Here is a 26,067-nt window from a genome sequence, read left to right on the forward strand (position 1 = left end):
AACTTCAACTTAATCTCAACAAAATCTCTTCATAGCGCTATAAGACTTCTGGCTTCTTTATCATATAACCCCACCCTAAAACCAGAGGTGTATGCCTTCTAGTATGTTCCCATGTGAGCTATGCCTACCACTAGGTTGGCTTGAAGCCTTCGATGCAGAACTCCCGTAGTTTCCCCACAGTCTGCCACACCCAGTACAGTGCTTCTGTGTTAACACGATACTTTGAACCATTCAGACTTTTTTTGCCAAATATATTCCGGCCCTTATGCCAGATGGTCATGCTTTTGTCAGCGTAGTATTACAAACCAGATGGGAGGGAGTTGTTAAGGTTTTGTTTCTCTTGTTTTGAGTCTTGATTTCACTCAGTATACAATCAACATTAGTAGTGGAAGGAAATGGTGCTTATCATTTTTTTCATTTATCACCTCTCGCTCTCTTTTGGTAAAATTATTTTTGATGAATATTCGCCTCTCAGCCAATGAAAATGGGCGATAACAGGCCACCTGTGTGTTCCTCCACACCCTTGTTTGCTAAGCTGAGCTTAGGTTGTGGAACCCCTGAAGCTTGCCACAGTAGAGCAAGCCGATTGCCATGCTGACTGTTTCGTGTTCAATTTGATTTGTCACATTTGAGCAAGTTGAATTTTTTTTTTTTTTTAAATATAAAGCGAAAAAATATTCCTTTTTTCAAAAGTTGTTTTTGCTGGTATAGTTACTGTATGGTGTTTGCATTAAGACTATCTTAAAATATTAGTGGAAATTGTAACACTCTAAAGGGCTTGTGGTACATGTTTTGAGATCCTACATGACCAATTACAAAACGAAGGAAATGGGGGGGGGGGGGGGGGGGGGGGGGGTTCCCTTGCCTCCCCCTAGTCTCACTCTTTGAGGCCTTAGCCAAATTGTGTTTTTTCTGATTTGCTTCTGGAGAAGTGATGTTGAACTGTGCTCGTTTCTGTGTTGTTGAATCACGTGGGGTGAGACATTGAAGGGTGGGGGTGTGTTCTAAGAAATTAAGCTAGTTTTTATGAACATTAGAAAGTGAGACCGTCCAGTCAACCCATGGTACTAGTATTTCACTGAAAGAGTTTTTTTTTTTTTTTTTAATGTTGAGATATTGAATAGGGGAAACCCGACCTGAAGTGTGGAAGCTTACAGGCACAGTCTAAGCTTTCTGTTCACACTTCCTTGTATGGTTTTATCAAAGCAGTGCATTGTGCATGTATGGAGTGAGCCAAGATACTCAAATTTCCCCCGTACATTCCCAACCCAGTTTGTCACTGTTTTTGCTCCTTTGTGAGGACCCAAGAAGCAGTGGTGTACAATTGTTCTTCTAACTGTAACATTGGCCTTTTAAAAATGTTTACAGACCAGATAATTGAATCTCAAACAAATGAAGATGGAATGGCCTCAGTGGAAATGCCACTTTTGAGTTTCATAACACGAGTTTCACCTTTTTTCTGAATGTAAAGAACATTCCTGCCCTGTACAGTCGTCTCTTGCTGGTCAGCAATCACATTTGATGTTTTCACCCCTCTTCTCTCTCCCTTTCTCACTGACTGTCTCACACACACCTCCCTCATCACCCCCTTCTTTCGCTCCCATACTCTGGACTACAGAAGAGGCAAGCATGTGAAATGTCAGTGTTCGCTACTTCTGAAGCCTTTTTTGTGTTGGGACTTATGTGTACCTGTGAGATACTGTTGGCCAGATATGTCCACTGTGACCTCACTTGGACCTTACTGGGGCCGATGCTGTGGCTCCCCCTTTATTGTGCAGTTGGTCAGTGTGGACGAAATGGACTGCAACTTAATCCTTAACATGTTGGCCAGAATGCCCTTGCGCTGAGCTGTGGACTAATGTATTTGGTGGTCAAGCAGGAGGCTTGGCACATGTGGATTGCTCCTGACCACAGCTGCAGTGCTCTCAGTACTTTCAATGGCACAGAACAATCTGCAGGGTTTTCAAAGAGTTAAAAAGTGTTAAAAGTGAATTTTGGATGCTAATTATTTGCGCTACCATTTCGTATACAGAAGAAATGGCACCCTAAAATCTCTTATTCGAAGCACAAGGCTTCCCAGTCGTAATGTGCTGCTTTTCACTCTAAGATGTCTTTGTATTCCTTAGATCTCTCTTTTTCTCAAAGCATTGTCATTAGAACACTCTTCTAAAATGCTTTCTAATTAAATGTTATGGAATAAATTATTCCAGTTTATAAAACCCAAGCTCCATTCTTCATGTGTTGTTTGTGTAGATGTGCCGAAATGTTTCGCCATACATTTTATTCACATCATGAAAGAAATTCACCAAATGTTATATTGGTTTCCACTCAGTCTGTCAGTGATGCTTTTGAATTCGGTGTAAAGTTGCTACTTTAGGTCAGCACATGTAACTTCATCGAACACCTCACGCTTTATAGTAGAACGTCTGAAATGCAACCCGCCCTGAAATTCCGTGTCATTCCGCGTAGGAAGCGGAAGAATGGAGTATATTCCCTCAGAGCGCAGCTTTCTTACTGGGGACATTTTCCGACCAGTGGATTTCTGTGTTTCTCCTGAAGACAATCTAAACGGTGTATGTGTATATACTTCCGTGTACCTGGGTAGATGACTTCGTAAACTTTTGAGGTCAATTTTGTTTTCAGCTTGTCATTTTACTTTGAAAAGTTAACTTTTTGTAATCGCGCATAACTGAGAAAACAGGTTAAATTTCCTCAAAATGAGTGAGTGGGATTGTTGTTTGTCCGCCGATGACAGAGAACGCATCAGAATTCACAGAGCGATTGAGAGACAACTGAATCGCGACAAAAGAGACTCTCAGAGGGAGCTAAAATTGCTTCTTCTCGGTAAGTATTGTGTGTGGTTCTTGCTGATGGTGGTGCAGGTGGCATTCCTTCAGTCCCCATAGCAATTAGCTTGGTTAATCTAGGTCATGTTGTGTGGTTACATAGACTAGGCTACCTGTTATTATTTCAATTTCAGGATGAGCAGATTGCAACTTTATCATGTAGCCTAATACAAAGTGGTATGTATCCTTTGTATGCAGTGGCGGTTCTAAATTGTATGGTGCCCTGGGAGAACCATTCCTCCTCAGCGCCCGAAAAAAAGCACCAATTTGCGCTAACTAATTTATAATAAAATATTTGTAACGACAAAAATAAATAATAACATTGAAACATTCATATCATTTAATAGCAACTCAAGTCAATTAAGTCTAAGACTAAACCAATTCACCTTGGTGGTGTGCAACAATATATTTGTGAAAGTAGCCTATATCTCACATTGTTATGAATTAATTGTGGGTTTTTTTCGGTAGCATTGCGTAGTGGGACTGATTTGACCAATTTCATTAGTATTGCACAAACTTGGATTGATTCCCCCACTCCCCCCACATTGGTCTTTTGAGTGGGAGATCTTCACAGGCAGTAGACATGTCTAGCTCACAAACTAGAGCCAGGGCTCCTACTACGACAAGGTTAATTTACCCACACGGTGACATGATATAATTGTCGTGACGTGAAAATGAGAGACAGAGAACCAATCGCGCAAATGTCACCCTAAGTTTAACGAATATCTTTGCGAGGTCGCTGCGTGGCTCCCTGTGACATGTCGCCCATACCTAGAGCCGCCACCGTAATTGTATGTGTGCACTATAGTCAACCTTCTCTCAAATATCATCTCAGTTCTTAGAGCCATGTCCCATTCAAAGAGTACCCATGCAAATGTATGCAAAGCAACTATGCCTAGTATGGAAACCACATACAACTGTTGTCACTATCTGGACGGTATCATCAGGGAGGTGTCCTCAGGGCATATGCATTGGGGCTTGATTTTTCATAGAACTTACATTTTCATGTTTCACCACTGCAGTAGGCCTACCTGGTGCATTTGCGAACTCACAGTATGGGTCCCACATTCTAGCTTAAATAAACCTTTTATTTCATTGTTATAGAGAGAGAAACTAGGCCTACATCCTATCCTTTTTTAGCAGACTTGCTAAAAGAGATTGTTGAAGTTTCCGACCTTGATACGTTGTTAGAGAGAAAACAGATAGGTTTCCTGATGCGGCATGTTTCCTCATTCTTTGTTACACAATCTGGCTGATAGAGTGGTCGCTATCTCTATTTCATCCTCCTTTTGTTCAACCTGTTCAACACGTGCAGGTGGCAGGAAAAAAAACTTCATGAAGAATAGGGCCTATCTTTGCCCCATTTAATGAAATTATTTCATGTAGCCTCGGCTAAACATAATTTTTAGCCTAGGTAGCACAGTAGCTGCCTTCAGCAGATCTTGTCACCAAAGGTAGGACCCTGAGTCATTAGTGGACAGGAATGCATTATAACATAATGACATGTGGTTATGACAGCCTCATGATGAGAAATTATGAGAAATGCCTCTGTAGAACAGCAGGGGGCATTCTAACCCTCATCCTGTTCACATTACTATAAGCTTACACATACTATTAGAGGTTGACAGAAGTAGTATAAAACGAATTCACCTTGGGTGAACCTACTTCCTTTGGCCTTTGTGTTTAGGGTACTTTATTTCCTCAGGGGCTCTGCATTTTTTTTAGGGTGGGCAGTGCTTACCTTTGTAGCATAACTCAGTATACATGTTCACTGTAAACACACACCTTTGTGACAAAAATAAATAAATAGAAAAGAGATTAGATCAGTGGTTCTTAACCTGGGTTCGATCGAACCCCAGGGGTTCGTTGAGTCACTCTCAGGGGTTCGGCAGGGGTCAAGACACACACAGTATGGCCTGCTTCACACTAGCAATGTCGGGCCGTTTTTATACATACATACGTTTGAAGAAATCATATTTTATTTTTCGAAGGGTTCGGTGAATGCACTGATGAAGCTTGCAGGGTTCAGTACCTCCAATAAGGTTAAGAACCACTGGATTAGATACTACAGATATGATTTTTAACACATTGCCGACCGCACAAGGTTATTGAAATCAACATCCCTTTCGCCGTCCATATTTATAAATATATTTTTTTCTCTCTCTCTCTCTCTAGGGACAGGAGAAAGTGGGAAGAGTACTTTCATCAAACAGATGAGGATCATTCATGGCGCTGGCTACTCCAACGACGACAAGAGAGGTTTCACCAAGCTGGTCTACCAGAACATTTTCCAGAATATTCAGGTCCTGATCCAGGCCATGGGGAACCTCAAAATCTCGTTTGTGGATGACCACAACATAGTAGGTGTTCCTGTGGTTGATACTGCACATGCTGTGGTATCCATTATTAGAAATTGCTTTTCGATAATTCGAAGTTGCTTCCACTTTTATTAGAACAAAGGGCTGTGCTTGATGTGACATGGATAACTTAGATGCTCCAAATATGGCAGCAAGTATCTAAATAATGGCAATAATAGCAAAACATTTTTAAATTCCTCATAGATGATTGAAAGTTAGAGAAGAGTACAGGTTGTATTTATAATAAATGGACCACTACACACCATTAGCTATGGAATCCAAGAAATGTGTTTCTTTGCAGCAATATGCTCAGATGCTGAGTAGTGTTCAGCCTGAGGTGGTCACCAGTATGGAACCTCGGTACGCAGAAGCTATCAAGCGGGTGTGGGCCGATCATGGGGTACAAGAGTGCTACGCCCGCCGGAGGGAATATCAACTCTCGGACTCGGCAAAATAGTGAGCTTTTTTTTTTGTTATCATTCCTCTCTTTGAGAAAGCACAAACACTATAGTAAAAAAAAAAAAAATGTCTTTGAAGTTTCTAACTGTCTCTATCTATCTGTGTGCTTGTGTGTGTTTACTAGTTACCTGAGTGACATGGACAGGATAGCTGTATTCAATTATTTACCCACACTACAGGACATTCTTAGAGTCAGGGTGCCAACCACAGGGATAATTGAGTACCCTTTTGACCTCCAGACTGTCGTCTTCAGGTGAGGACCTGTAGTATGCTGTATTAATTGATCCATGGAAGTGTGTCTATGGTAATTGTATGAGTCTGATCTTTAGTCGCTCCTGAAGCTGGTAAAGCAACTCCCAAGGTGAAGGATTTAATACTCGGGTAGCATATATTTAGCAAAAAATAAAATGTTGATGTGTACCTTAAGTTGCAAAAAAGTGTCTGCTGATGTTGTTTTTGTCTGAGAGTCGTTGTGTGATTGGTCATCTCTGACAGGATGGTGGACGTGGGCGGTCAGAGATCGGAGAGGAAGAAGTGGCTCAACTGCTTTGAGAATGTGACCTCTCTCATCTTCCTGGTGGCACTGAGTGAATATGACCAGGTGTTATATGAGAGTGACAAAGAGGTGAGGCCTGTGGATGTGGGTGTCGACACTTTGTAGGTGTAATACCAATTAACCATCTCTTTTAGAACCAGCCTATGGTCTTTTTATTTATGCCCTGTAGCAAAGGGAGAGAGCAGTAACCCTTGAACCCGGATCTACAGGGTACCAACCCTGCACCCTGACTGCAATGCCAAAGAGCCTGGCTCATTGGTATGGCAGTCAGAGCACATACTCAACCATAGTGACGGCACTCCGTCACACTTCCCTCCCTTTTAGGAAGCGCACCCATGCACTTCATCCACACAGGGTACCAAACCGGCACCCTCGCACTGCCTGTGCAGCGCTGAGCCTGTTCAGAGTATGGCAGTCAGATCATATACTCAACCGTAGTGAAGGCACTCCAACACATTCCCATTCATGTCTCCTTTAACGTGCTGGTTTAACATACCATATTTCAAGGCTCTTAGCTGAAGCAGTTGTTGTGATATGGAAATGTGTCAGTTGCAGCTATAGACGGAATTTCATTAAACTTGTGCGTCCAAATAAGGTGCAAATGAACTAGCAGCAAAGAAGGCCAACTGTTGCGTCGGCACACAAGGCCCCTGACGAGACCAAAAAGTTGCAATTGCACACACCACCAAGCCTACAGCCAAAGACCAACTAGCACATACGTTCTGCACCTGTGTGAAAGGAAATAACTCTCCATACCAAACCATTATCAGCGTTTGCTTACCATTTTCACACCACTCTCACTCACTGCAGACTGTTTCGTAATATAGCTACTTCTAATCGTTGCACTAAATGGGTGCAGTCATAGGCCTACTACAGCGGCAGGTTCAAAGGGCTTTCCCGAACCTGTGTCTAGAGCTGGAGATGAATGAAACCTCCGATTTATACATTTTTGCTGAGCCACCAGTCAGAGTGATCTCTCCCACCCTAGGGGTCTCTTTCGCTGATTCAACATGCTCAATCGGCTGAAAAGCCACTGACGGGTCAAACCAACGTAGGGGACACCTCAAAGACTAGGGCTGCAGACGCTCGCCGATGGCCAGACATTGGCAGACGACTAACTGCCAGTTTGGTGTCAGGGGCTTTACATTGCAAGATATTGTGTAGTGAAGTGATAGATGTTTGTGTTCCTTGAACACTGTTCACTAGGTGGCGCCACTCAACAAACTTGTTGTGAGCTAGGGTAATGTGCCTCCTAGAGGTCAACTTTCCATAAAAATGTCATAATATTTGGCAAAGTGTTTTTCAAGCTACTGCCCAAAAAGTGCTTGGAGCCTACCCCACTTTAAGGAGCACTAAGATGAAGGGAAACACACACCCAGGGACACAAACGTAGTCCTGTGTGGCTACTACCATACCAAGTTTAATGTGGATTGGTCAAGTGTAGGTATATGATATCGCCGACCAAAAATTGAGGGGGAAAAACAGGAACAAAACAGACAAACACATGTATGACACAATAGTAATAATAATAATAATTCCAAATGCAAAAACTATGATTATATTAATAAAGTATGCCTCAAACATGAACTAATTAGACAAATGTAAATAACTGTTTTGAGTAATACTGGGACATTAGTTTACACAATGTATAATTTGGACTATATGTAAACATGAAGTTAACTGAATAATTGTCATTTTTCTCTTTTTACCAGAACCGTATGATGGAGAGCAAAGCTCTTTTCAAGACCATTATCACCTCCAACTGGTTCTTGGACTCCTCCGTCATCCTCTTTCTCAACAAAACAGACCTTTTAAATGAGAAGATTCTACTCTCACACCTTGCCGACTACTTTCCTGCATATACTGGCAAGTAGAGCATCTGTTCTTTTTTAAGTGGAAGGACAATGTTATGCTGGGTGGTGGTAGTATTGTCCAGTTTAAGAGGTATTTAAGTAATATGTGTGTATACTAGGCTTTGGTAAATTTCATTGGGGAAGTTTTTTCTTTCTTTCACATAATGTAATACTACTAAAACATATTTAGTAGGGTGTTTTATTTGTGTGTTTATATTTACAAATACAGACAGATCTGTATAAAAGTGGAGTATGTTGTGTGGGTAGGGGGGTTGGCCATTGTTTGTGTCTGATTAATGTATGCTAATATAGTACAGTCTTTCAAAGCATTCAGTTTTTTACCCCTCCTGCATTTTGTAAATTTGTACATTGTTCATTTCTATAAGTAGACATTTTCTAAAATATATACAGATTATAAATGTAGACTATGAGGAAGTATGTGGTCTGGATTTAAGGCTAGATTTAAAGATTTGATCTTGCTTTTATTAGCGCCATTCTCAAAGAGTAGCTTACTCTGGACTCAGTCTGTAGTGGGAGTGTCTGCCAGATTTGGGCCAGAGCAGAGTCAGATCAGATCTCCTTCAGTCGAGGAGGATACTATGCACTGCCATACTCTTGATGTGTCATGTGCCATTCTGGCAGGTCCCAAGTGCAATGCTGACAGCGCTCAGAAGTTCATCCTGAGGATGTACGAGGAACAGGCCCCAGATCGGCAGAAGTTACTCTACTCCCATTTCACTTGTGCCACTGACACAGAGAACATCCGCTTTGTCTTCCGTGCCGTCAAGCATACTTTACTACAAAACAACCTGGAGTTATTCAACCTGGGCTAAAACAACAAGAACCAAGAAAGAGGCCACTTATTTTAGAACATGATGTGTGTGTGTGTGTGTGTGTGTGTGTGTGTGTGTGTGTGTGTGTGTGTGTGTGTGTGTGTGTGTGTGTGTGTGTGTGTGTTATTCATAATATTGCATTTATGAGAACATTTGTCTTCTTTTTTTTTAACGTTGATATAACTTTAGACTGAAGAGGAAGTGTCTGACAAATGTAGATGCTATCCCTGTGGGGTTGGTGCCAAGAGCGGCATGAAATGTGGGTGGGGCTGCAGTCAGAAATTAGTCATGCTGGTTCAACCCTCAATACACAACCTTAGGCCTCTTTATAATGTACTGCACCTTTGCAAGATGCCATTTTATCTTATTCTAAGATTATTCTGAATTGCCATTCATGCTTATTTAAGGTGCACAAGGTGAAAAAGATGCACTCGGCCTAATACCACGTCCTTAAACATTCTGAAGCAGTTTGAAATGTTTGAGATCGATATTTGCGTAGAACAGATGGCTTGCTTTTCAGCAGTGAAGATTTGAATAATGTGATCCAGCCTGTTCTTCAAGGAACACAAGGTCCGAACCACCTACTACCATTAACGGCCCTGAACAGCCACACTAGACTCCTGCCTGTTTGTCTCTTATCTCTCTGTATGTTTTGAAAGTCTGACAAACATCTGTTTTGTGTCTATGCCCTTCCTCTGTAACCGAAATGAATCTTTAATAGTTTTTTTATGGGATTGTGACATTGCTGCAATTAGTTCAAATCTTGTCTTAGTTGTAAACTACTGCAAAACCGAGCAGAATGATGTACTGAGCAAAATAATGTTCACAATGCAAATGGACGATTTAGAACGAGAATGTAGTATGTCATTTTATGATTGGTAGTTTACCTTGCTACTTTTATTATGGTCTGTTTTGTTTTCTTCACATATGCTTTGTAATAATAAATTATTAAATGTGAGAAAGAGATTTCTGCTTAATGTGCAGTTCTGTCAATTTCCTTCTCTAAAAGTGGATAGTACACCCTACATAGAAATAGGAATTGCATTCATATGGGATATGGGATTAGGAAACTCTACAAATCTACTCGTCTTAATCTTGGTGTTTTTTTTTTTTTCATTTTTGCTTTTGTGCTTAAAGTTTTGTGTTTTGTTACTTTGAATATATGCTGGGCAATAAAAGATATGCTTTACTTCCCTTAGAGTATGGCAATGACAGGGACAGCTTTTGACCTTATCCCCAGCTCCTCATCTCTCATACCACAGCCTTGTTAAGCCTTGTGTTGCCCTATCGTCATGGAGATTACCTTTGGACCTAGCACCAACTGTATGCATCAGGTTGGAACACTCCTTCGCTTCCTGTCCAACTACCCAGAGAAGACAGAAAAAAACCAAGAGGTGAGTGACTGAACCTAAACGAAAAATCTGCCATTGTATTCTTTAACCTCTGATTGTGACTGTCGATGACAGATTTCACTAAGGGAAAATCTTACAGCAAGGCAACGGCTGATGATAGGAAATCACTGACAACTTTGCTGATAAGCTGTTTGTGTGTAACGCTGAGGTGTTGGTTGATTCCTGTGTGTGCTGGCTATTTCTGTGGTTTACATTTGCTGACCAAACACAGAGGAGCTGCTAGAGACCATGATTAGACATTATTTGCATATACCAACAAGCAATACTATAGCTGATCAACAGATTGTCAGCTGGTTAATTATTATCTATTATCAAAGTTTGTGTATTGTTGTGCTAGATTTGCTGGTGAATAAAAACACAAAACAATCATCCAGTATTGGGATGCTACAGTATGTAAGGTATTCCCATAACGATCTCATGTTAAACTCTTGCTGGCTCACACAGGTGAGAAGGACGAAAGCATTGCATCTGTTAAATGATGTGTGCATATTCTTCCCTAGATTATGTCGTTTCTCCCCAAGATTATGGCCCCCCGTGTGTGTGTGTGTGTGTGTGTGTGTGTGTGTGTGTGCGCACACATATGGGACTTGCCCCTCCATATCCACCCTTAGTCTGCACACTGGAGGCCCTTTCCACCCCCCCCCCCACCCTGCTAGTCACCTACTGGATATCCGTCCGCCCAGCTGTGCAGCAAGGCTTAGTCAACCCGATTCAGCTGCACTGCACAACCCACCCCCACTCCTATTCCATCCTCCATCCTCCATCCTTTCTTTCAGCAGCTGCACTCGAGAGGCTGTGCCTTTTTCAGCCCCATGCAGAGAGAGAGTGAGAGAGAGAGAGTGACAGAGAGCAAGGGAAAACGTGGCTGAGAGAGAGAGAGAGAGAGAGAGAGAGAGAGAGAGAGAGAGAGAGAGATAGAGCTGTTAGCCAATCCTCCCTTATTTGGTTCCTGCCTGGGTCATGTGATCTTAAAATGGTGGAAGCTGAGGGCTGTTTGTGAGCTGAGCATCTCTCCATCGTTGGGAGCTTGGAGCGGCAAGGCAGATCACAGATCACGTACACATCCATGTTTCCGTGACCGTGACACAGAGAGGAAGGCTGTTAACTGAGACCTGAGCTGCCGTGAGTACGTGCCATTTCATCTCCCTCTGTTCGTATGTGAGTCAGTGTGTTTTGCCTTACCAGTTAGGCAGAGGCTGAGAGATGCTAGATTTCTCTTCCTCATGGAGGATGAGAGATGGAGAAAGGGAGAGAGAGAGAGAGGGGGGAAAAGAGGGAGGGAGGGGGCTGGGGTTTACAGTGCGGTGGAGTGTGTTCATTTGGGTGTTTATCGGGGGATGGGAGGAAGGTGGTAGTACTCGAAGCGTCTGCTCTGGAGGAGATCAAATGCCTGGCGCCTATGGTAGTGGTGTTTGTGTTTGTGTATGGGAGAGAGCTCTCGATCCACAAGAACATGTGTCATGTCATCATGTCATCACTGGAACACCTGGATAGCAGGATTTGAATGGGCTGCGTTGTTTATTTGCATGTGTCTGGATTAGTGTGTGTTTGTCTTGTGTGACGGAGCGAGCGAGCGAGTGAGTGAGTGAGTGAGTGAGTGAGTGAGTGAGTGAGTGAGTGAGTGAGTGAGTGAGTGAGTGAGCGAGCGAGCGCGCGCGAGTATGTAGACGTTTGAGTTGGCAGAATGAGACCCAAGGGGGGGAGGTGCTGTGTATGGCAGATGACATAACTCCTCCCTCCCTCTCTCCTCCCCCCCCCCCTTCCTGTCACTGCCCCTCCCCTACTCGTCATCTCTGGTTTGAATGGGTGGATGGATGGATGGATTATTGATCGAGGAAAATGGCAGAGATCATGTCCTTATGTCTCTCAACATCCCACTGGCACTTCTGCCAACAAACAAACACATTTTTCTCCACACTACTTATGTTCTCTCTCTCTCTCTCTCTCTCTCTCTCTCTCCCTCTAAATCTCTTTCCCTCTTGGCTCTTCTCTGATTCATTGTTTGAAATCCATCTGGCAGGCTGTGGTACAGATGGAAATCCAATCCTGCCAGGCAGTGCAGCGCTCACAGTCTCACGTGCACACTTCTGTTTGCCTGTGTGTCTGCAAGGGCGTGTTGCGTGCACTACCGCTGTGCTTTGGTCCTGTAATATTTATGGGTTGTAAATGAACATTGTTATTTATTTTTGAACCCTGGGTGGGGATTTAATCAACTTGCTTGTGGATTACGCCAAATTCTTGCAGGCAATACAGGTCGGAATATTTATTGGGATGTTTTCAACATTTATGATGTCTCTTGGATTATTTATGTACAGAAAATATAATTACGTACAGAGAACATAATGGTAACTGTGAAGGCTATATAATGTATACATACAGTGGGGAAAATAAGTATTTGAACCCCTGCCGACTTAGCAAGTTTGGCCACTTGCAAAGAAATGTGTGATCTAGAATTTTAATGGTAGGTGTATTTTAACAGTGAGAAACAGAATATCAACAAAAAAATCCAGAAAAATGCATTTTATAAGATTTATGACTTTATTTGCATTTGATGCAAAAAATAAGTATTTGAACCCCCAAGCAAACAGCAAGAATTCTGGCTCCCAATGGCCAGTTATGTGCCCAAAAAGCACACAGATTAGTCCTCATTAGGTCTAACAAGGTATACCTGATCTCAACTGGTGACCTGTATAAAAGAAACCTGTCCAAAGAATCATACTTCACACCTTCAACCTCACCACCATGGGCATGACCAAAGAGCTGTCCAAGGACGTCAGAGATAAGATTGTAGACCTGCACAAGGCTGGAATGGGCTACAAAACCACCGGCAAGCAGCTTGGTGAGAAGCAGATAACTATTGGTGCGATTATTCATAAATGGAAGCAACACCAAACAACTGTCACCCGCTCTAGGTCTGGGGCTCCATGCAAGATATCCCCTCATGCGGAATCAGTGATCATTCGAAAGGTGCAGAATAACCCCAGAACTACACAGGGGGAGCTTGTGAATGATCTCAAGGCAGCTGGGACCAGAGTCACCAAGAAAACCATTGGCAACACACCACGCCTTAATTTTTTTAAGTACTGCAGCACTCGCAAGGTCCCCCTGCTCAAGGAAGCGCATGTACAGGGCCATCTGCAGTTTACCATTGCACACTTGAATGATTCTACGGAGGATTGGGAGACAGAATGTGGTCAGATGATACCAAAATCAAGCTCTTTGGCATCAACTCGACTTGCCGTGTTTGACAGGGGGGGGAATGCTGAATATGACCCCAAGAGTACATCATACCCACCATCAAACATGGAGGTGGAAACATTATGATTTGGGGCTGTTTCTCTGCCAAGGGTACAGGACGACTCCACCGCATCAAGGGGACTATGGATGGGGCCATGTAACGTGGAATATTGGGCTTGAACCTCATTCCCTCCCATTGAAAACACAACCTTAAAGATTTGGAGAGGATCTGGAAAGAGGAGTGGACCAAAATCCCTCCTGAGATGTTTGTAAACCTGGTGACCAACTACAAGAAACGTCTGACATCTGTGCTTGCCAATAAGGGTTATTCCACCAAGTACTAAGTCATTTTTGTCAGTCAGTTTTGGGGGTTCAAATACTTATTTTTTGCATCAAATGCAAATAAAGTCATAAATGTTATAAAATGCATTTTTCTGGATTTTTTTGTTGATATTCTGTTTCTCACTGTTAATGTACACCTACCATTACAATTATAGATCACACATTTCTTTGCAAGTGGCCAAACTTGTGAAATCGCAAGGGGTTCAAATACTTATTTTCCCCACTGTATATATGAGATGATGGATAAGGAGTTCCAACTGTAGACTAGAACATTAGTTTGTGTTTTATGATGTCTGTGTGTCTAACCCAATTGATGATAAACCAGAATCCAAACAATCTTGGGAGTGAATGCGTACTAACGTATCATAAGCACATCTTTAGGGGAGGTTTCCTTCAGACCTTTAGCATTTTCTCATCAGGAAGTTACCTTTGATTGGCAATTAGCCATAGGACACTTACAGCAGCTGCATCTGAGCTTTGAAGAAGACAGAGGAGTTTACAAAGGCTAACACACTGTTTTGAAGAAATTAACTAATGGAAATGTGTTGTTGCCATTGCAGTTTAAGTAGTCGTACGTATTTCATCTTCTGAGCCACTGCATTTTATTTGTGAAAGGAGATGCATTATCTTTGCTTTCTGCCTTAGCTCACCCCAGATACAAATAAGAACCTCACATTTATATTCATGTTTTTTCACCCTTTGTAATAGCTTAATGATAAAATGTGAGCCATTTTATATATCCACAAAAGATATCTTAGGGTAGCTGAAGTTCACTGAAGTATGAAGTTGAAAGGAAGAAGTCTGTGATTTTATAAACCTACAATAGAAATATGGGTCACTCTTACATATTTGCCTTGACAAACCTTTGATGTTTTCCTGAGTCCCCTGGCCTATTGTGCTAAGTGAAGTGTTGTGTTTGAGCCTGTGTGTGGAGGTTCTGGCCTATTGTGCTAAGTGAAGTGTTGTGTTTGAGCCTGTGTGTGGTGGTTCTGGCCTATTGTGCTAAGTGAAGTGTTGTGTATGAGCCTGTGTGTGGTGGTTCTGCCCACAGGTCCCCCTGGGTGCCGGGGTATGGACCAGCCCTCTGAACGCAAGATGAGTTCTGAGGGGGCGGAAGGCAGACCAGGTAAAGCACTCACACTTGTTGGGTTTATTTCTCCTCATTTCTTTAGTGGCAGGAGGCAAAAGTCCCCTGCTCTAATGTATCGTATCAACCATCTGAATTTGACGATTCAGTCACCTGTGCGTGTAGGTGTTATACTGGTATTGTTAAACTCCCAATTCTGGAATCTCAGAATAGAGAATATGGAATCTGGAATTTAAGCGCAGCATATATGCTAATCTGGAAGTTTAACATACAATGATCATCAGTCTCTCACGGATGATGATGTCCGCATTTTCACTGTCCAATGATCTTTGTTTTTTTTCGCCTTGCCCAGCCCCGCCCACCTCCCTGCCCCTGCAGGGTGGGGCTGCCCCCTCTCACAGGAAGAAGCTGTCCGCCCCCCGAATCAGTCTATCTCTGGACCAGAGTGAGGATGACGTCTTTGACACACCCGATGACCTGGACATAAACGTGGACGATTTGGACACTCCTGATGAGGCTGACATCCTGGACTACACTGACCATGAGATGGACTGGGATGGTGAGGGATACATTCATTCACACACAAACACACACACATAGACACACACACACACACACACACATTTTATACTTACACATTGACTTGCACACATACACACACAGACACACACACCCTCCCCCACAAACACACTCAAACAAAAGCACACACAAATGCATCAAGCATAGCCATGCTGAGGTCATATGCCTGAGGTTAGATTTGCCCTCACTGTACACTCTGTAAACACACAAACACACGCAAATGACTAACACAAGCAAATGTTTGCCAATTCAGAGTCTTGTTCACACTGTAAATCATTATGCAGTGACATTTGCACTCCACGCTTCACACAATGAGCCTTTAAGGCTTTAAAATCAAAAAAATAAAACTGAACAGCCGACTCTCGCCCGTCAGAGCCCAGACCGAGTAGCCGGAGTGCGGGCCGGGAGGCGGTCCAGCCCATCCCCACCACCAGTGCTGAGGAGGAGCTGCAGGATGCCAAGCTCTGGAGGACGGTGGTCATCGGGGAGCAGGAGCACCGCATCAACATGAAGAGCATCGAGCCCTACAAGAGGGTCATCTCCCATGGAGGTAGGGAGAGACACACACACACACACAAACACACACACACACACACACACACACACACACATGCACACAGCATGTCAATATGAAGAGCATTGAGCCCTACAAGAGGGTCATCTCCGATGGAGGTAGAGAGAGAGACACACTTACAGACACACACACACACACACACACACACACACACACACACACCTCTTATCAACTTGAAGAGCATTGAGCCCTACAAAAGGGTAATTTTCCATTGGGGAAGAGAGAGACACACACACCCGCATACACACACACATACACATATGCACACACACTCACACATAAAGTCCTGCTCACCATTATTGGCACCCCTAGTGAATATGAGCAAACAGGCTATGAGAAAATATGTCTGTGCTGTTTATCCTCTTGGTGTTTCACTCAAAATAAGCACAAAAATCTTACCTTTTTATTGAAGAAAAAACTACGGTTGAGATGAAATAAATATTTTTTCCCAAAAACATGTGTGCCACTATTATTGGCACCCCTAGAAAAATCTTATAATTGAAATCTAACTTAAGTATATTTCCAGTCATGTTTTACATTTTTAAGTTCACCTGTTTAATTATGAACTCTTAAGAGGTTAACCATGACTTCCTGTTCCACTGACTTACAAATATGTGGTGACACAGGCCAAATTCTATTAGTCATTCATCACAATGGGAAAGACCCAAGAACACAGTGACGATGTGCGATGAAAAGTTGTTGAGCTGCACAAATCAAGAAATGGACACAAGAAAATCTCGTACCAGTTGAAAATACCAATATCATGGAAATAATAAAGAGGTTTAAAGCGTAAGGAGGTGTTAAGAATCAGCCTGAAAGACGACGTATGTGTGTACATTGACCCCACGCACTGTGAGGAGGATGGTTCGACTGGCAAAATAATCTCCAAAGATCACAGCTGGAGAATTGCAGACATTAGTTGAGTCTTGGGGTCAGAAAGTCTCCAAAACAGACGCCACCTACATCACCACAGGTTGTTTTGGAGGGTTGCCAGATAAAAAGCCTCTGCTGTCAATCAACAACAAACTAAAGTGCCTACAGTTTGCCAAATGGAAGTCAGACTTTCGATGGGACTGAGTTAAATGGTCAGAATATTTATTTAATGTCAACATTTTTTTTCTTTTACTTGTTTTACCTCAATGAAATGGTAAAATTTTTATGAATACTTTGAGTGGAAGACCAAGAGGATAAACAGCAAAGACATATTTTTATAGCCTGTATGCTCATATTCACTAGGGGTGCCAATAATGGTGAGCAGGACTGTATACACACACAGACACACACATACACACTGCCTTGAGCCTTACACAAGGGTCATCTCCCATGAAGGTAGAGAGAGACATACACATGCATTGACATAAAGAGCATTTATATGCCCCCCCCCCCTCCCCCAAACACACACAGATGTACATACACACAGAGGAGGAGAGATCACAGGCATACATCTGCATATATGGGAAAATAAGCGCATATAAGCAGACAGAAATACAGACACACACACACACACACACACACACACACACACACACACACACACACACACACACACACACCTAAATATGCACGGACAGCTGAGCACGAAAACAGTGCAGACAAGTTCCTGACAAACACAAATGCATATGTATGCACAAACAAACACACCTCAGACAAGCCACAGCTAACTACACACGCACAGCCACACATAAGTTTGTGGCACAGTGCACAATTGCCGCACTTACATTACATGTATCATGACATGCATTTTGCATAAGCAAATGCTTTCAACCAAAATTGTGTCACTCACTAGAACAAAAGACTTCTGTACACACACACTGCCTCTCTAGTTGTTTTTCGAGTTTGACCATCAGTGTTTTGCAGGAATGCACAGCTCATATGTCTGTACAGCCATCTTTAAATCTTCTAAATTGTTTCCCTAATTCCTTCCTACATTCCTTATGCACAGCGCCAGTGACCCGTCCTGCTCTTCTTCCCTTAGGCTACTACAGCAGTGGCGCCAATGCCATCATCGTGTTCGCCGCTTGCTTCCTGCCTGACAGTGACAGAGAGGACTATCATGAGGTCATGGAGAACCTTTTCTTGTGAGTGAGGGCCCATTGCTCGCTGCGGGGTGTGTTGTGTGAGTGAGGGCCCATTGCTCGCTGCGGGGTGTGTTGTGTGAGTGTGAGCTGTGTGAACACACTCTGTGTGTTGTAGTTTTGTGGGATGTAGAGCCCTTTCATGTTCACCTAAGGGTTTTAGCAAATTTGGAATGCCCCTCAATAAGGTGAAAGAAGTGTCCTTAACGGGAAGAGACGGAGGGAGTGTGGTCCAAGTGTGGACTGGTGGAGCTGGTTTGGTCTGGAATTTGAATGGGCCACCTATCTTGTAAGACTAAGGCTGCCATAGTTGAAAAAAGTTGATAGATACGATGATAACTGAAAGAGCTTTGGCTCCACGAAACTCAGGGTTGAGGGAAAATTTGCATGTGGGTTGTAGTTCTTCCTGGAGAATCTAGACTGTGGGTCAGGTGTTTTTATGTAACAGAAGATAAACAACAGACATTTCCAATATTGGGAAAACACTATTCAGGATTCAGCAATATGTATAATGTGAACTCCTAGCCTTTAATGTGTTGTCATTGGTAGTATGTTCTTTACAATCTGCACTTGAGCTATTTGTCCTTAGCCAGGACATAGCAGATATGTATAGTTAGCAACTGAAAATAGGTTTGTAAATTGCATAGTTGCTTTCTTGTGTTGTGTAGCAAGGTAGGATTTGGGACATGAAGCAATCTGCTGCAGCAATAATAGCTTAAAAACTCCTCTGTGAAGACTGTCTGGTCTGACGGCTAACTCTCAGCTCATATCTCACCTCAAGTCAAGTCTTTTATTGTCAGGTACACAGAACAACAGAGTTGGACTGGGCACTGAAATTCTTAGGACAGGACACCATACCACACTACCATAACATGACAAGACATAACATATAACATATAAACATATAAGTACTCCAACATGATATAACATAACTTAACAATAAGTACTGAATATTAGATAAAAAATATGAAAAGACATAGTAGTGACCTACTAGATAAACAATAAATATACAATATAGATACACATACTAAACATAAATACACATACTAAACAGATACTAAACAGATAAACATACCTACATGATATTTTTAGCTATACTGAACATATTTAAACATAATAACCTGGACACAGAGACAAAGACACTTCAAGTGTGTGGGTGGTGCAATATTGCAAATGTAGTGCAAACAGCAGTGAAGGAGTAAAGTGGCGAGTGTAAAGTGATGAGAGTGCATTATTGTTCATTATTGTTCATTAAGGAGTCTGATGGCCCTAGGGTAGAAACTGTTCTCCAGTCTGCGGGTGCGAGACCGGATACTTCGGAACCTTCTACCAGAAGGCAACAGGGTGAACAGTCTGAAGGATGGGTGGTGACAGTCTTTTAGGATCCTGCCAGCTCTTCTGAGGCATCTTGTGAGGTAGATGTCCTGAAGGGAAGGGAGTTTCCTGCCGATGATGGACTCAGCGGATCTGACCACACTGCGTAGGGCCTTACGGTCCATGGCTGTGCAGCTCCCAAACCACACTGAGATGCTACCAGTCAAGATGCTTTCTATAGTGCATCTATAGAAGTTGGTGAGGATGTCTGGGTTCATGCCAAACTTCCTGAGTCTCCTCAGGAAGAAGAGGCGTTTCCGGGCAGCTTTGACCACCTTGTCTGTGTGGGCAGACCAGGTGAGATCATTGCTGATGTTGACCCCTAGGAACTTGAAGCAGCTGACCTTTTCCACTTCAGATCCGTTGATGTGAAGGGGTGTATGCTCCACCCCCAGCCGTCTCCTAAAGTCCACTATCATCTCCTTAGTTTTACTGATGTTGAGAGAGAGGTTATTTTCCTGACACCAAGTTGTTAGGGTGTCAACCTCCTCTCTGTAGGCTGACTCATCATTGTTAGTGATGAGGCCTACGATGGTTGTGTCATCAGCAAACTTCACGATGAGGTTGGAGCTGTGCATTGCTGCACAGTCGTGGGTGAACAAGGAGAACAGGAGAGGGCTAAGCACACAGCCCTGGGGGGCGCCAGTGTTTGTGATCATTGTGGCTGACGTGCGATCACCGAGTCTCACCACCTGTGGCCTCCCCGTCAGGAAGCTGTAGATCCATTTACAGAGGGAGGTGTTTAGTCCCAGGTCCACGAGCTTAGAGACGAGTCTGGAGGGGATGATGGTGTTGAATGCCGAACTGTAGTCAATGAACAGCATCCTCACATACGAGTTCCCCTTTTCCAGGTGGGAGAGGGCGGTGTGCACTGTCAGGGCGATGGCGTCGTCTGTAGACCTGTTTGATCGATACGCGAACTGCATAGGGTCCAGGGTGGGTGGCAGTGAGGAGCAGATGAATGATTTGACCAGCCGCTCGAAGCACTTCATGATGACAGAGGTCAGTGCTATCGGGCGATAGTCATTCATGCTGCTGGCCTTGGTGTTCTTAGGCACAGGGACGATGGTTGTCCTCTTGAAGCAGGTGGGGAGTACAGATAGGCTGAGGGAGAGGTTGAAGATGTCACTGAAGACCCCTGCTAGCTGGTCAGCACAGCCCCTGAGGGCCCTACCTGATATGCCACCTAATGTCATTCCTTGAGGGGTTGCTTTCAGTGCTTCTTTCTATGCTGGGATTTTCATTCCATCTCACACAGATGACTCATCCTGGCTGGGTAGGTGTGGAACTGTGCGACTCTAACCCCTGCCTTCACCTCAGCTGAATTCAGAGCATAATACAAACTATATATAACACGGAGTACATGCAGACGGTTGCAATCCAGTGCTGTTGGAACTGAAAACATGCTCCTGTGGTAGTTTTGCATAAAATGCTCTTCAGATGAGCTAAATGAGGAGATTACTTTACATCCGTAGTATAAGGGATGGCTGTTGGCCGTGGGTGGAGATTAGTATGGTTTTCGTCCCTTAATGAAAGAGTTGTCACATTGGTTTTTAAGCTGCCGTTACCACCCACTATTCATGTCTTTGATGTTTCCCATTCTCAGTTTGTTCATATATATTGCCGCATACATCTCATTTTCACTCACCATAGCTTCATTTGGACAAGAATATAGTGAGCATGTCAAAGACATTTGTTACAATCAGTCACAATACACAGCGAGGCAAAGTGCCTCTTTGTCATAATAGCCACGCTTTAATAAGCTCTTATTCCAAAGACAGCATCAGCAGCCACTCTTTGTTACTGTGCTTTTTTGTAAATGAGTACTGCTTTGTATTGCCCTACGCTTCTAAGCCTCTCAAAACATGAAACAAACTGAAGTAACACCACCTTACCTGTGATCAAAGATCAGTGTAAATAAATATATTACCATTTCCGCACAATTAAACACATTCCACACAAATAACACATTATTACAATACCATACACGCACAGACACAGACACACACACAGACACACACACAGACACACACACAGACACACACACAGACACACACACAGACACACACACAGACACACACAGACACACACGTATCTGTGTGTCATAACTGTGACATAACCTGCTGTGTGTCTCCCTGTGCAGGTATGTGATCAGCACCCTGGAGCTAATGGTTGCCGAGGACTACATGATTGTCTACCTGAACGGAGCCACTCCTCACAGGAGGATGCCTGGACTGGGCTGGCTCAAGAGATGCTACCAGATGATTGACAGGAGGTACAGTATGCCAGTTATAAAGGAATATACATTTACATGCTTTAGAGGTCTATTTCACATATAGCAACATAATATTCAATGTAAGAGATACATGTTTTAGTGTATTGATGAATGACAGGAGAGAACATTATGCCATTTACAGAGATATGGAGATATAGACATCTAAAGCATATAGATATACATATCACAAACAGCTACATAAAGTGCAATGTCAGAGATATATGTTTAAGTGTATTGTTCGATTGATTTGTTTGTTTGTTTGTATATTTGTATAATTATTTGTTTATTTCAGACTGAGGAAGAATTTGAAGTCCTTCATCATTGTTCACCCATCGTGGTTCATCAGGACTATTCTAGCCGTCACAAGGCCATTCATCAGGTATGTCTACTGCTAATATTGAATTTAGTCTCTATACAAACTGACTAGGTTTGCTTTGCTTTCCCACTCAATTGCTAGCATAGTGCAACCAAAATATTCATTGGATAAAGATACTTCTGTTGCAGGCTCATCAATGTTTGTGTGTGTGTGTGTGTGTGTGTGTGTGTGTGTGTGTGTGTGTGTGTGTGTGTGTGTGTGTGTGTGTGTGTGTGTGTGTGTGTGTGTGTGTGTGTGTGTGTGTGTGTGTGAATACATGTGTGCATGTGTACATTCCTTCTCCACAGCACCAAATTCAGCAACAAGATCAAGTATGTCCACACCTTGGCAGAGCTAGAAGAGCTCATACCCATGGAGCACGTCCAGATCCCAGAGAGTATTATGAGGTGAGGACGCTAACCCAGGCTCCTGCCCATGACACGGCCCTTTATTATCACAGGCATGTCATCTCAGACATATCCTTAGATCCCTGGGAAAGGTCAACAAGCTATCTCAAGCGCCTAATTATCCTTGTTTTTCTCGTTATCCAGATACAATTGTAAAAATACAATGAACAACATGGTTGTCTGTGGAACATACTCGGCATGTTTTTGGTAGTTGTAAGTTAAATATCATCTGGTCATGGATCAGGTTAGATCAGATCTGGAGCATGATCGTCTGCCCTGAAGCTATGCTTGGCATTGAGGTTCATATTGCTTCATGCAGTGAGTGTGAGCGTGTTAATCCTTTCTAACAGTATGGCATTATTGTGGAGCCACAATGAGAACCCTCAATTAGGTGTTACTCAAGATGCCTCGGGTTGCAGCAGTGGAGTCAGGTTGCACTTAGGCGGCAGTAAGGCCTGGGCACGCTCAAGTGCATTCACTCACACACTGTCTCACTCACACATTGGCACAAACACACGTCCGCACGCTGACACGCGCACACATACACAGGCAGAAATGCACGTTAAATTCTTACAACCCTTTTCCTTCTCTCTCTCACGCTCTCTTTCTCTCTCTCTCTCTTTTATTCTCGCTCTTTCTCCGTCACACACACACATACTTAAAAGCAGAATTTCTGTATCTCTATTAGAAAACGTAATGTATTGGAGTCAAACTGGTTCATTCATCAAATGTGATGAAAGTAGTTCTGTGATATCCAACAGGTAACATGCAAGCCTCTGACTCATTACTTGTCTGATATCAGCAGCTGTGAGGCACTTCCTACTGAGCGCCTCTTTTAAGGAAGCACATTCATCGTTTATCTCGAATAAGTGATCCATCTGGCTCTTAACTGATATCTCTGGCGCCCTAAAACAGACATTTATGCCATATTTTATTGTGAAGGTTTGAAGTCCTCTCTTGTGGAAGAGAATAAAGATTGGGTAGAGTGGGAAGTTTCAGGAGCGCTTGTGTTTTCCTTGAAACTTAAAATCACTTTAGGTGTGAACGTGCCAGTCAGACGTGTGAATATGCTGCTGGTTACCATAGTAACTGCTCCCGATGTGACTACAGATCGGATGTGTTAACAGGAAACACTGTTGTTTTTTTTCTCTCTGAATAATAACTCCTGCCATCATCATTTCCTGTTGAATGATCTGGGCCGTGGCATGAAACCAATAGCCTTGCTTGACAGGTGTTTATAAATTGATTTTGTGTGCCTGTGGATTGTCCACTGGTGTCCTGACTTCTTCTCTCTGCCCTTCTTGCTTTTTCTCCGTCTTCTCCAAGACTTGACGAGGAGCTAAAGGACTCTGCCGATAGCTCTAAGTAAGTATCACTGGGGCTCCTGGTGTGTTTCTGCATGTTTGAGTCAGGCATGGTTTTCCCCCCACCTTACTTCTTCTTTTGGCATGATCTATCAGTAGGACTTAACATCAGAACAGAACAGTAATATAGGCTTCTGGTTCGTGTTTACAGTAAGGTATGTAGCAGTCTGTAAACTCTTGAGTCTATGCCTGTGGTGTTACTGCTGTAGAAGCTCTCCTCATTGATCCGGCTTGTTGTGGAGGTAGCGTTCTCCATTGCATGATAAATCTGCCCTCACCAAATGAGAGTTGCCGCCCTTCACTTCTTTGTTTTAGATTCAATGCCTTTCTCCAAGGATCTGATGCAGCGCCAACACAACCCGAGTAAGATTTCTCGCACCTTAAACCTCCTAATCACAGCCTCGGCTTGCTTTCGGGGATCTTTTTAGACTATCAGTTTCTTTAACACGCCCTTGAAGGGTGACACCCGATTCACCCCACCTTTATTGCATCTCCAACAAGCTCTAAATCACCCACTTCCTCCTTTCAAGAGGTTCAGGCTAGTTTAAGTAACACCTATTGCACCCCACCCTAGACATACTGCACCTCACAGTGGGAAACAAACTTAAAAAAAATATTGAATTAACATTTATCAAAAGGTTTCAGAAGGCCGTGATGTATTCTTATTTATGAGTTTCTCTCCCTGTGTGCAGAAATGGAGCGTCCAGCATGAATAGCTCTTAATGGAGGAGGCTGTCACATGTTGGATGGATCTCCAACGGAAGTGATTTTTTTTTTTCTCCAGCCCCTGGTCGTTGCTCACTGAAGTGGATGCAATAATCACAAGACACACACACACACACACACACAGGATAAGTCATTTTGAGTGGCCGGCATCATACACACTGGCTGAGATATGACCACGTCAAGCACTTCCACTTTGTTAGCATGAAGCATCAGAGGCTAACCTACAAGACAACTACTTCCATCAATCTTAAATGGCACTTAAAAAAAATCTAGAGGCTACACCAACACCTTGCTTGACACATTGAGGCCACTTTTCCGTACTAAAAATCACAACATTTTTTTGTGAAACAGTAAATGTGTAATCTTAATCTCCCTGGATAGGTTTGTCATTGTTGTTCCATGAAATGTGCATGAAATGAAATCAAAGCAATAATTTTCTTGTAGCATTTCGCCCACGGACCTTTCTTTCCTGGTCTATGATTTCACCCTTTAATGCAATTTCAGATGTACAATTTGTTGCCCGTACTTTATATCTTTATGTCAGGCCAAAGTTGTAACTGGGGGAAAAAAAAAGCTGAATTAATCAATCTTCTTACTGAACTTGTCAGTGACTGCTGTGGTCATTAAACTTGTATGTATGTATGGTCATCCAGAAAGGTCCATTACTCAAAACAACAGCTTACATCACAACATTAAGTAATTGAGCATAAGTACCATCAAGAGACACACTTTCAGTGTAAGTTGTTTACTTAGCAGAACCATTTGGTCCCAGTAATAGTGTATGCCGTGTTTAGTGATACGAATAGAACAAGTTGTCCATATACAGTACATTCAGACAGCATGCCTTTTCTGAGGTCTGACGGGTCCGTGAACGTGGTTCCTTTGTCATTGTCTGACGTGTGTGTGTGAGTGCGTTAGCTTGAGTATTCATCATTTGTGTGTGTGTGTGTGTGTGGTTCATTTTATTGTCTCTCACGCTCCTCCTGCAAACAGGAAATGACCTCAAAGGGGGGACAGGGAAAAAATAGCTGTTAAGCACAATCTCCACTTCTCTTGAGTGTGTGTTTGTTTGGCTGTCTTTGTATGGGTGTGTATGTCTATGCGTGGGTGCGTGTGTTTTGTGTATGTGTGTAAATGTGTGTGGATGCCACTGCATGTCCTCTAGCAGACAATGTCAGATGTTTGGTCCTTTAGTTAAACAGAGAAATGATGAGAAACTATGAGTACTTTGGACCCAGAGGCCTTCTCCAGTTGTGTGATAAGGTGTGTTGTAAAAGAATGGAAAGCTATATCAATAAATACAGTTCTAATGTAAACACTCTGCACTTGTGTGTTATTTTAATGTGACACTCCCTC

At 42.9% G+C, this 26,067-nt stretch overlaps 2 protein-coding genes across 2 annotated transcripts; both read left to right on the top strand.

Annotated features, from left to right (window-relative positions):
* Window positions 1-2,717: 2,717 nt before the first annotated feature.
* LOC308372270 (guanine nucleotide-binding protein subunit alpha-14-like) lies at window positions 2,718-8,904 on the top strand (the record flags this gene model as incomplete). Its single annotated transcript, XM_080847422.1, has 7 exons — window positions 2,718-2,844; window positions 5,022-5,206; window positions 5,505-5,659; window positions 5,787-5,915; window positions 6,158-6,287; window positions 7,931-8,084; window positions 8,714-8,904. 7 exons carry the CDS (start codon window positions 2,718-2,720, stop codon window positions 8,902-8,904), a joined length of 1,071 nt encoding a protein of 356 aa, XP_080703548.1.
* Window positions 8,905-14,966: 6,062 nt separating this feature from the next.
* prune2 (prune homolog 2 with BCH domain) lies at window positions 14,967-24,708 on the top strand (the record flags this gene model as incomplete). The annotated part of the gene is made up of 8 exons (XM_080847492.1): window positions 14,967-15,021; window positions 15,335-15,541; window positions 15,935-16,111; window positions 18,111-18,213; window positions 21,728-21,859; window positions 22,152-22,238; window positions 22,523-22,621; window positions 24,678-24,708. The coding sequence occupies 8 exons, from the start codon at window positions 14,967-14,969 to the stop codon at window positions 24,706-24,708; spliced, it is 891 nt and encodes a 296-aa protein (XP_080703618.1).
* Between the last annotated feature and the right edge of the window lie 1,359 nt (window positions 24,709-26,067).

This window comes from Sprattus sprattus (assembly GCF_963457725.1).
Source record: "Sprattus sprattus genome assembly, chromosome: 11".
Classification (NCBI taxonomy): Eukaryota; Metazoa; Chordata; class Actinopteri; order Clupeiformes; family Clupeidae; genus Sprattus; species Sprattus sprattus.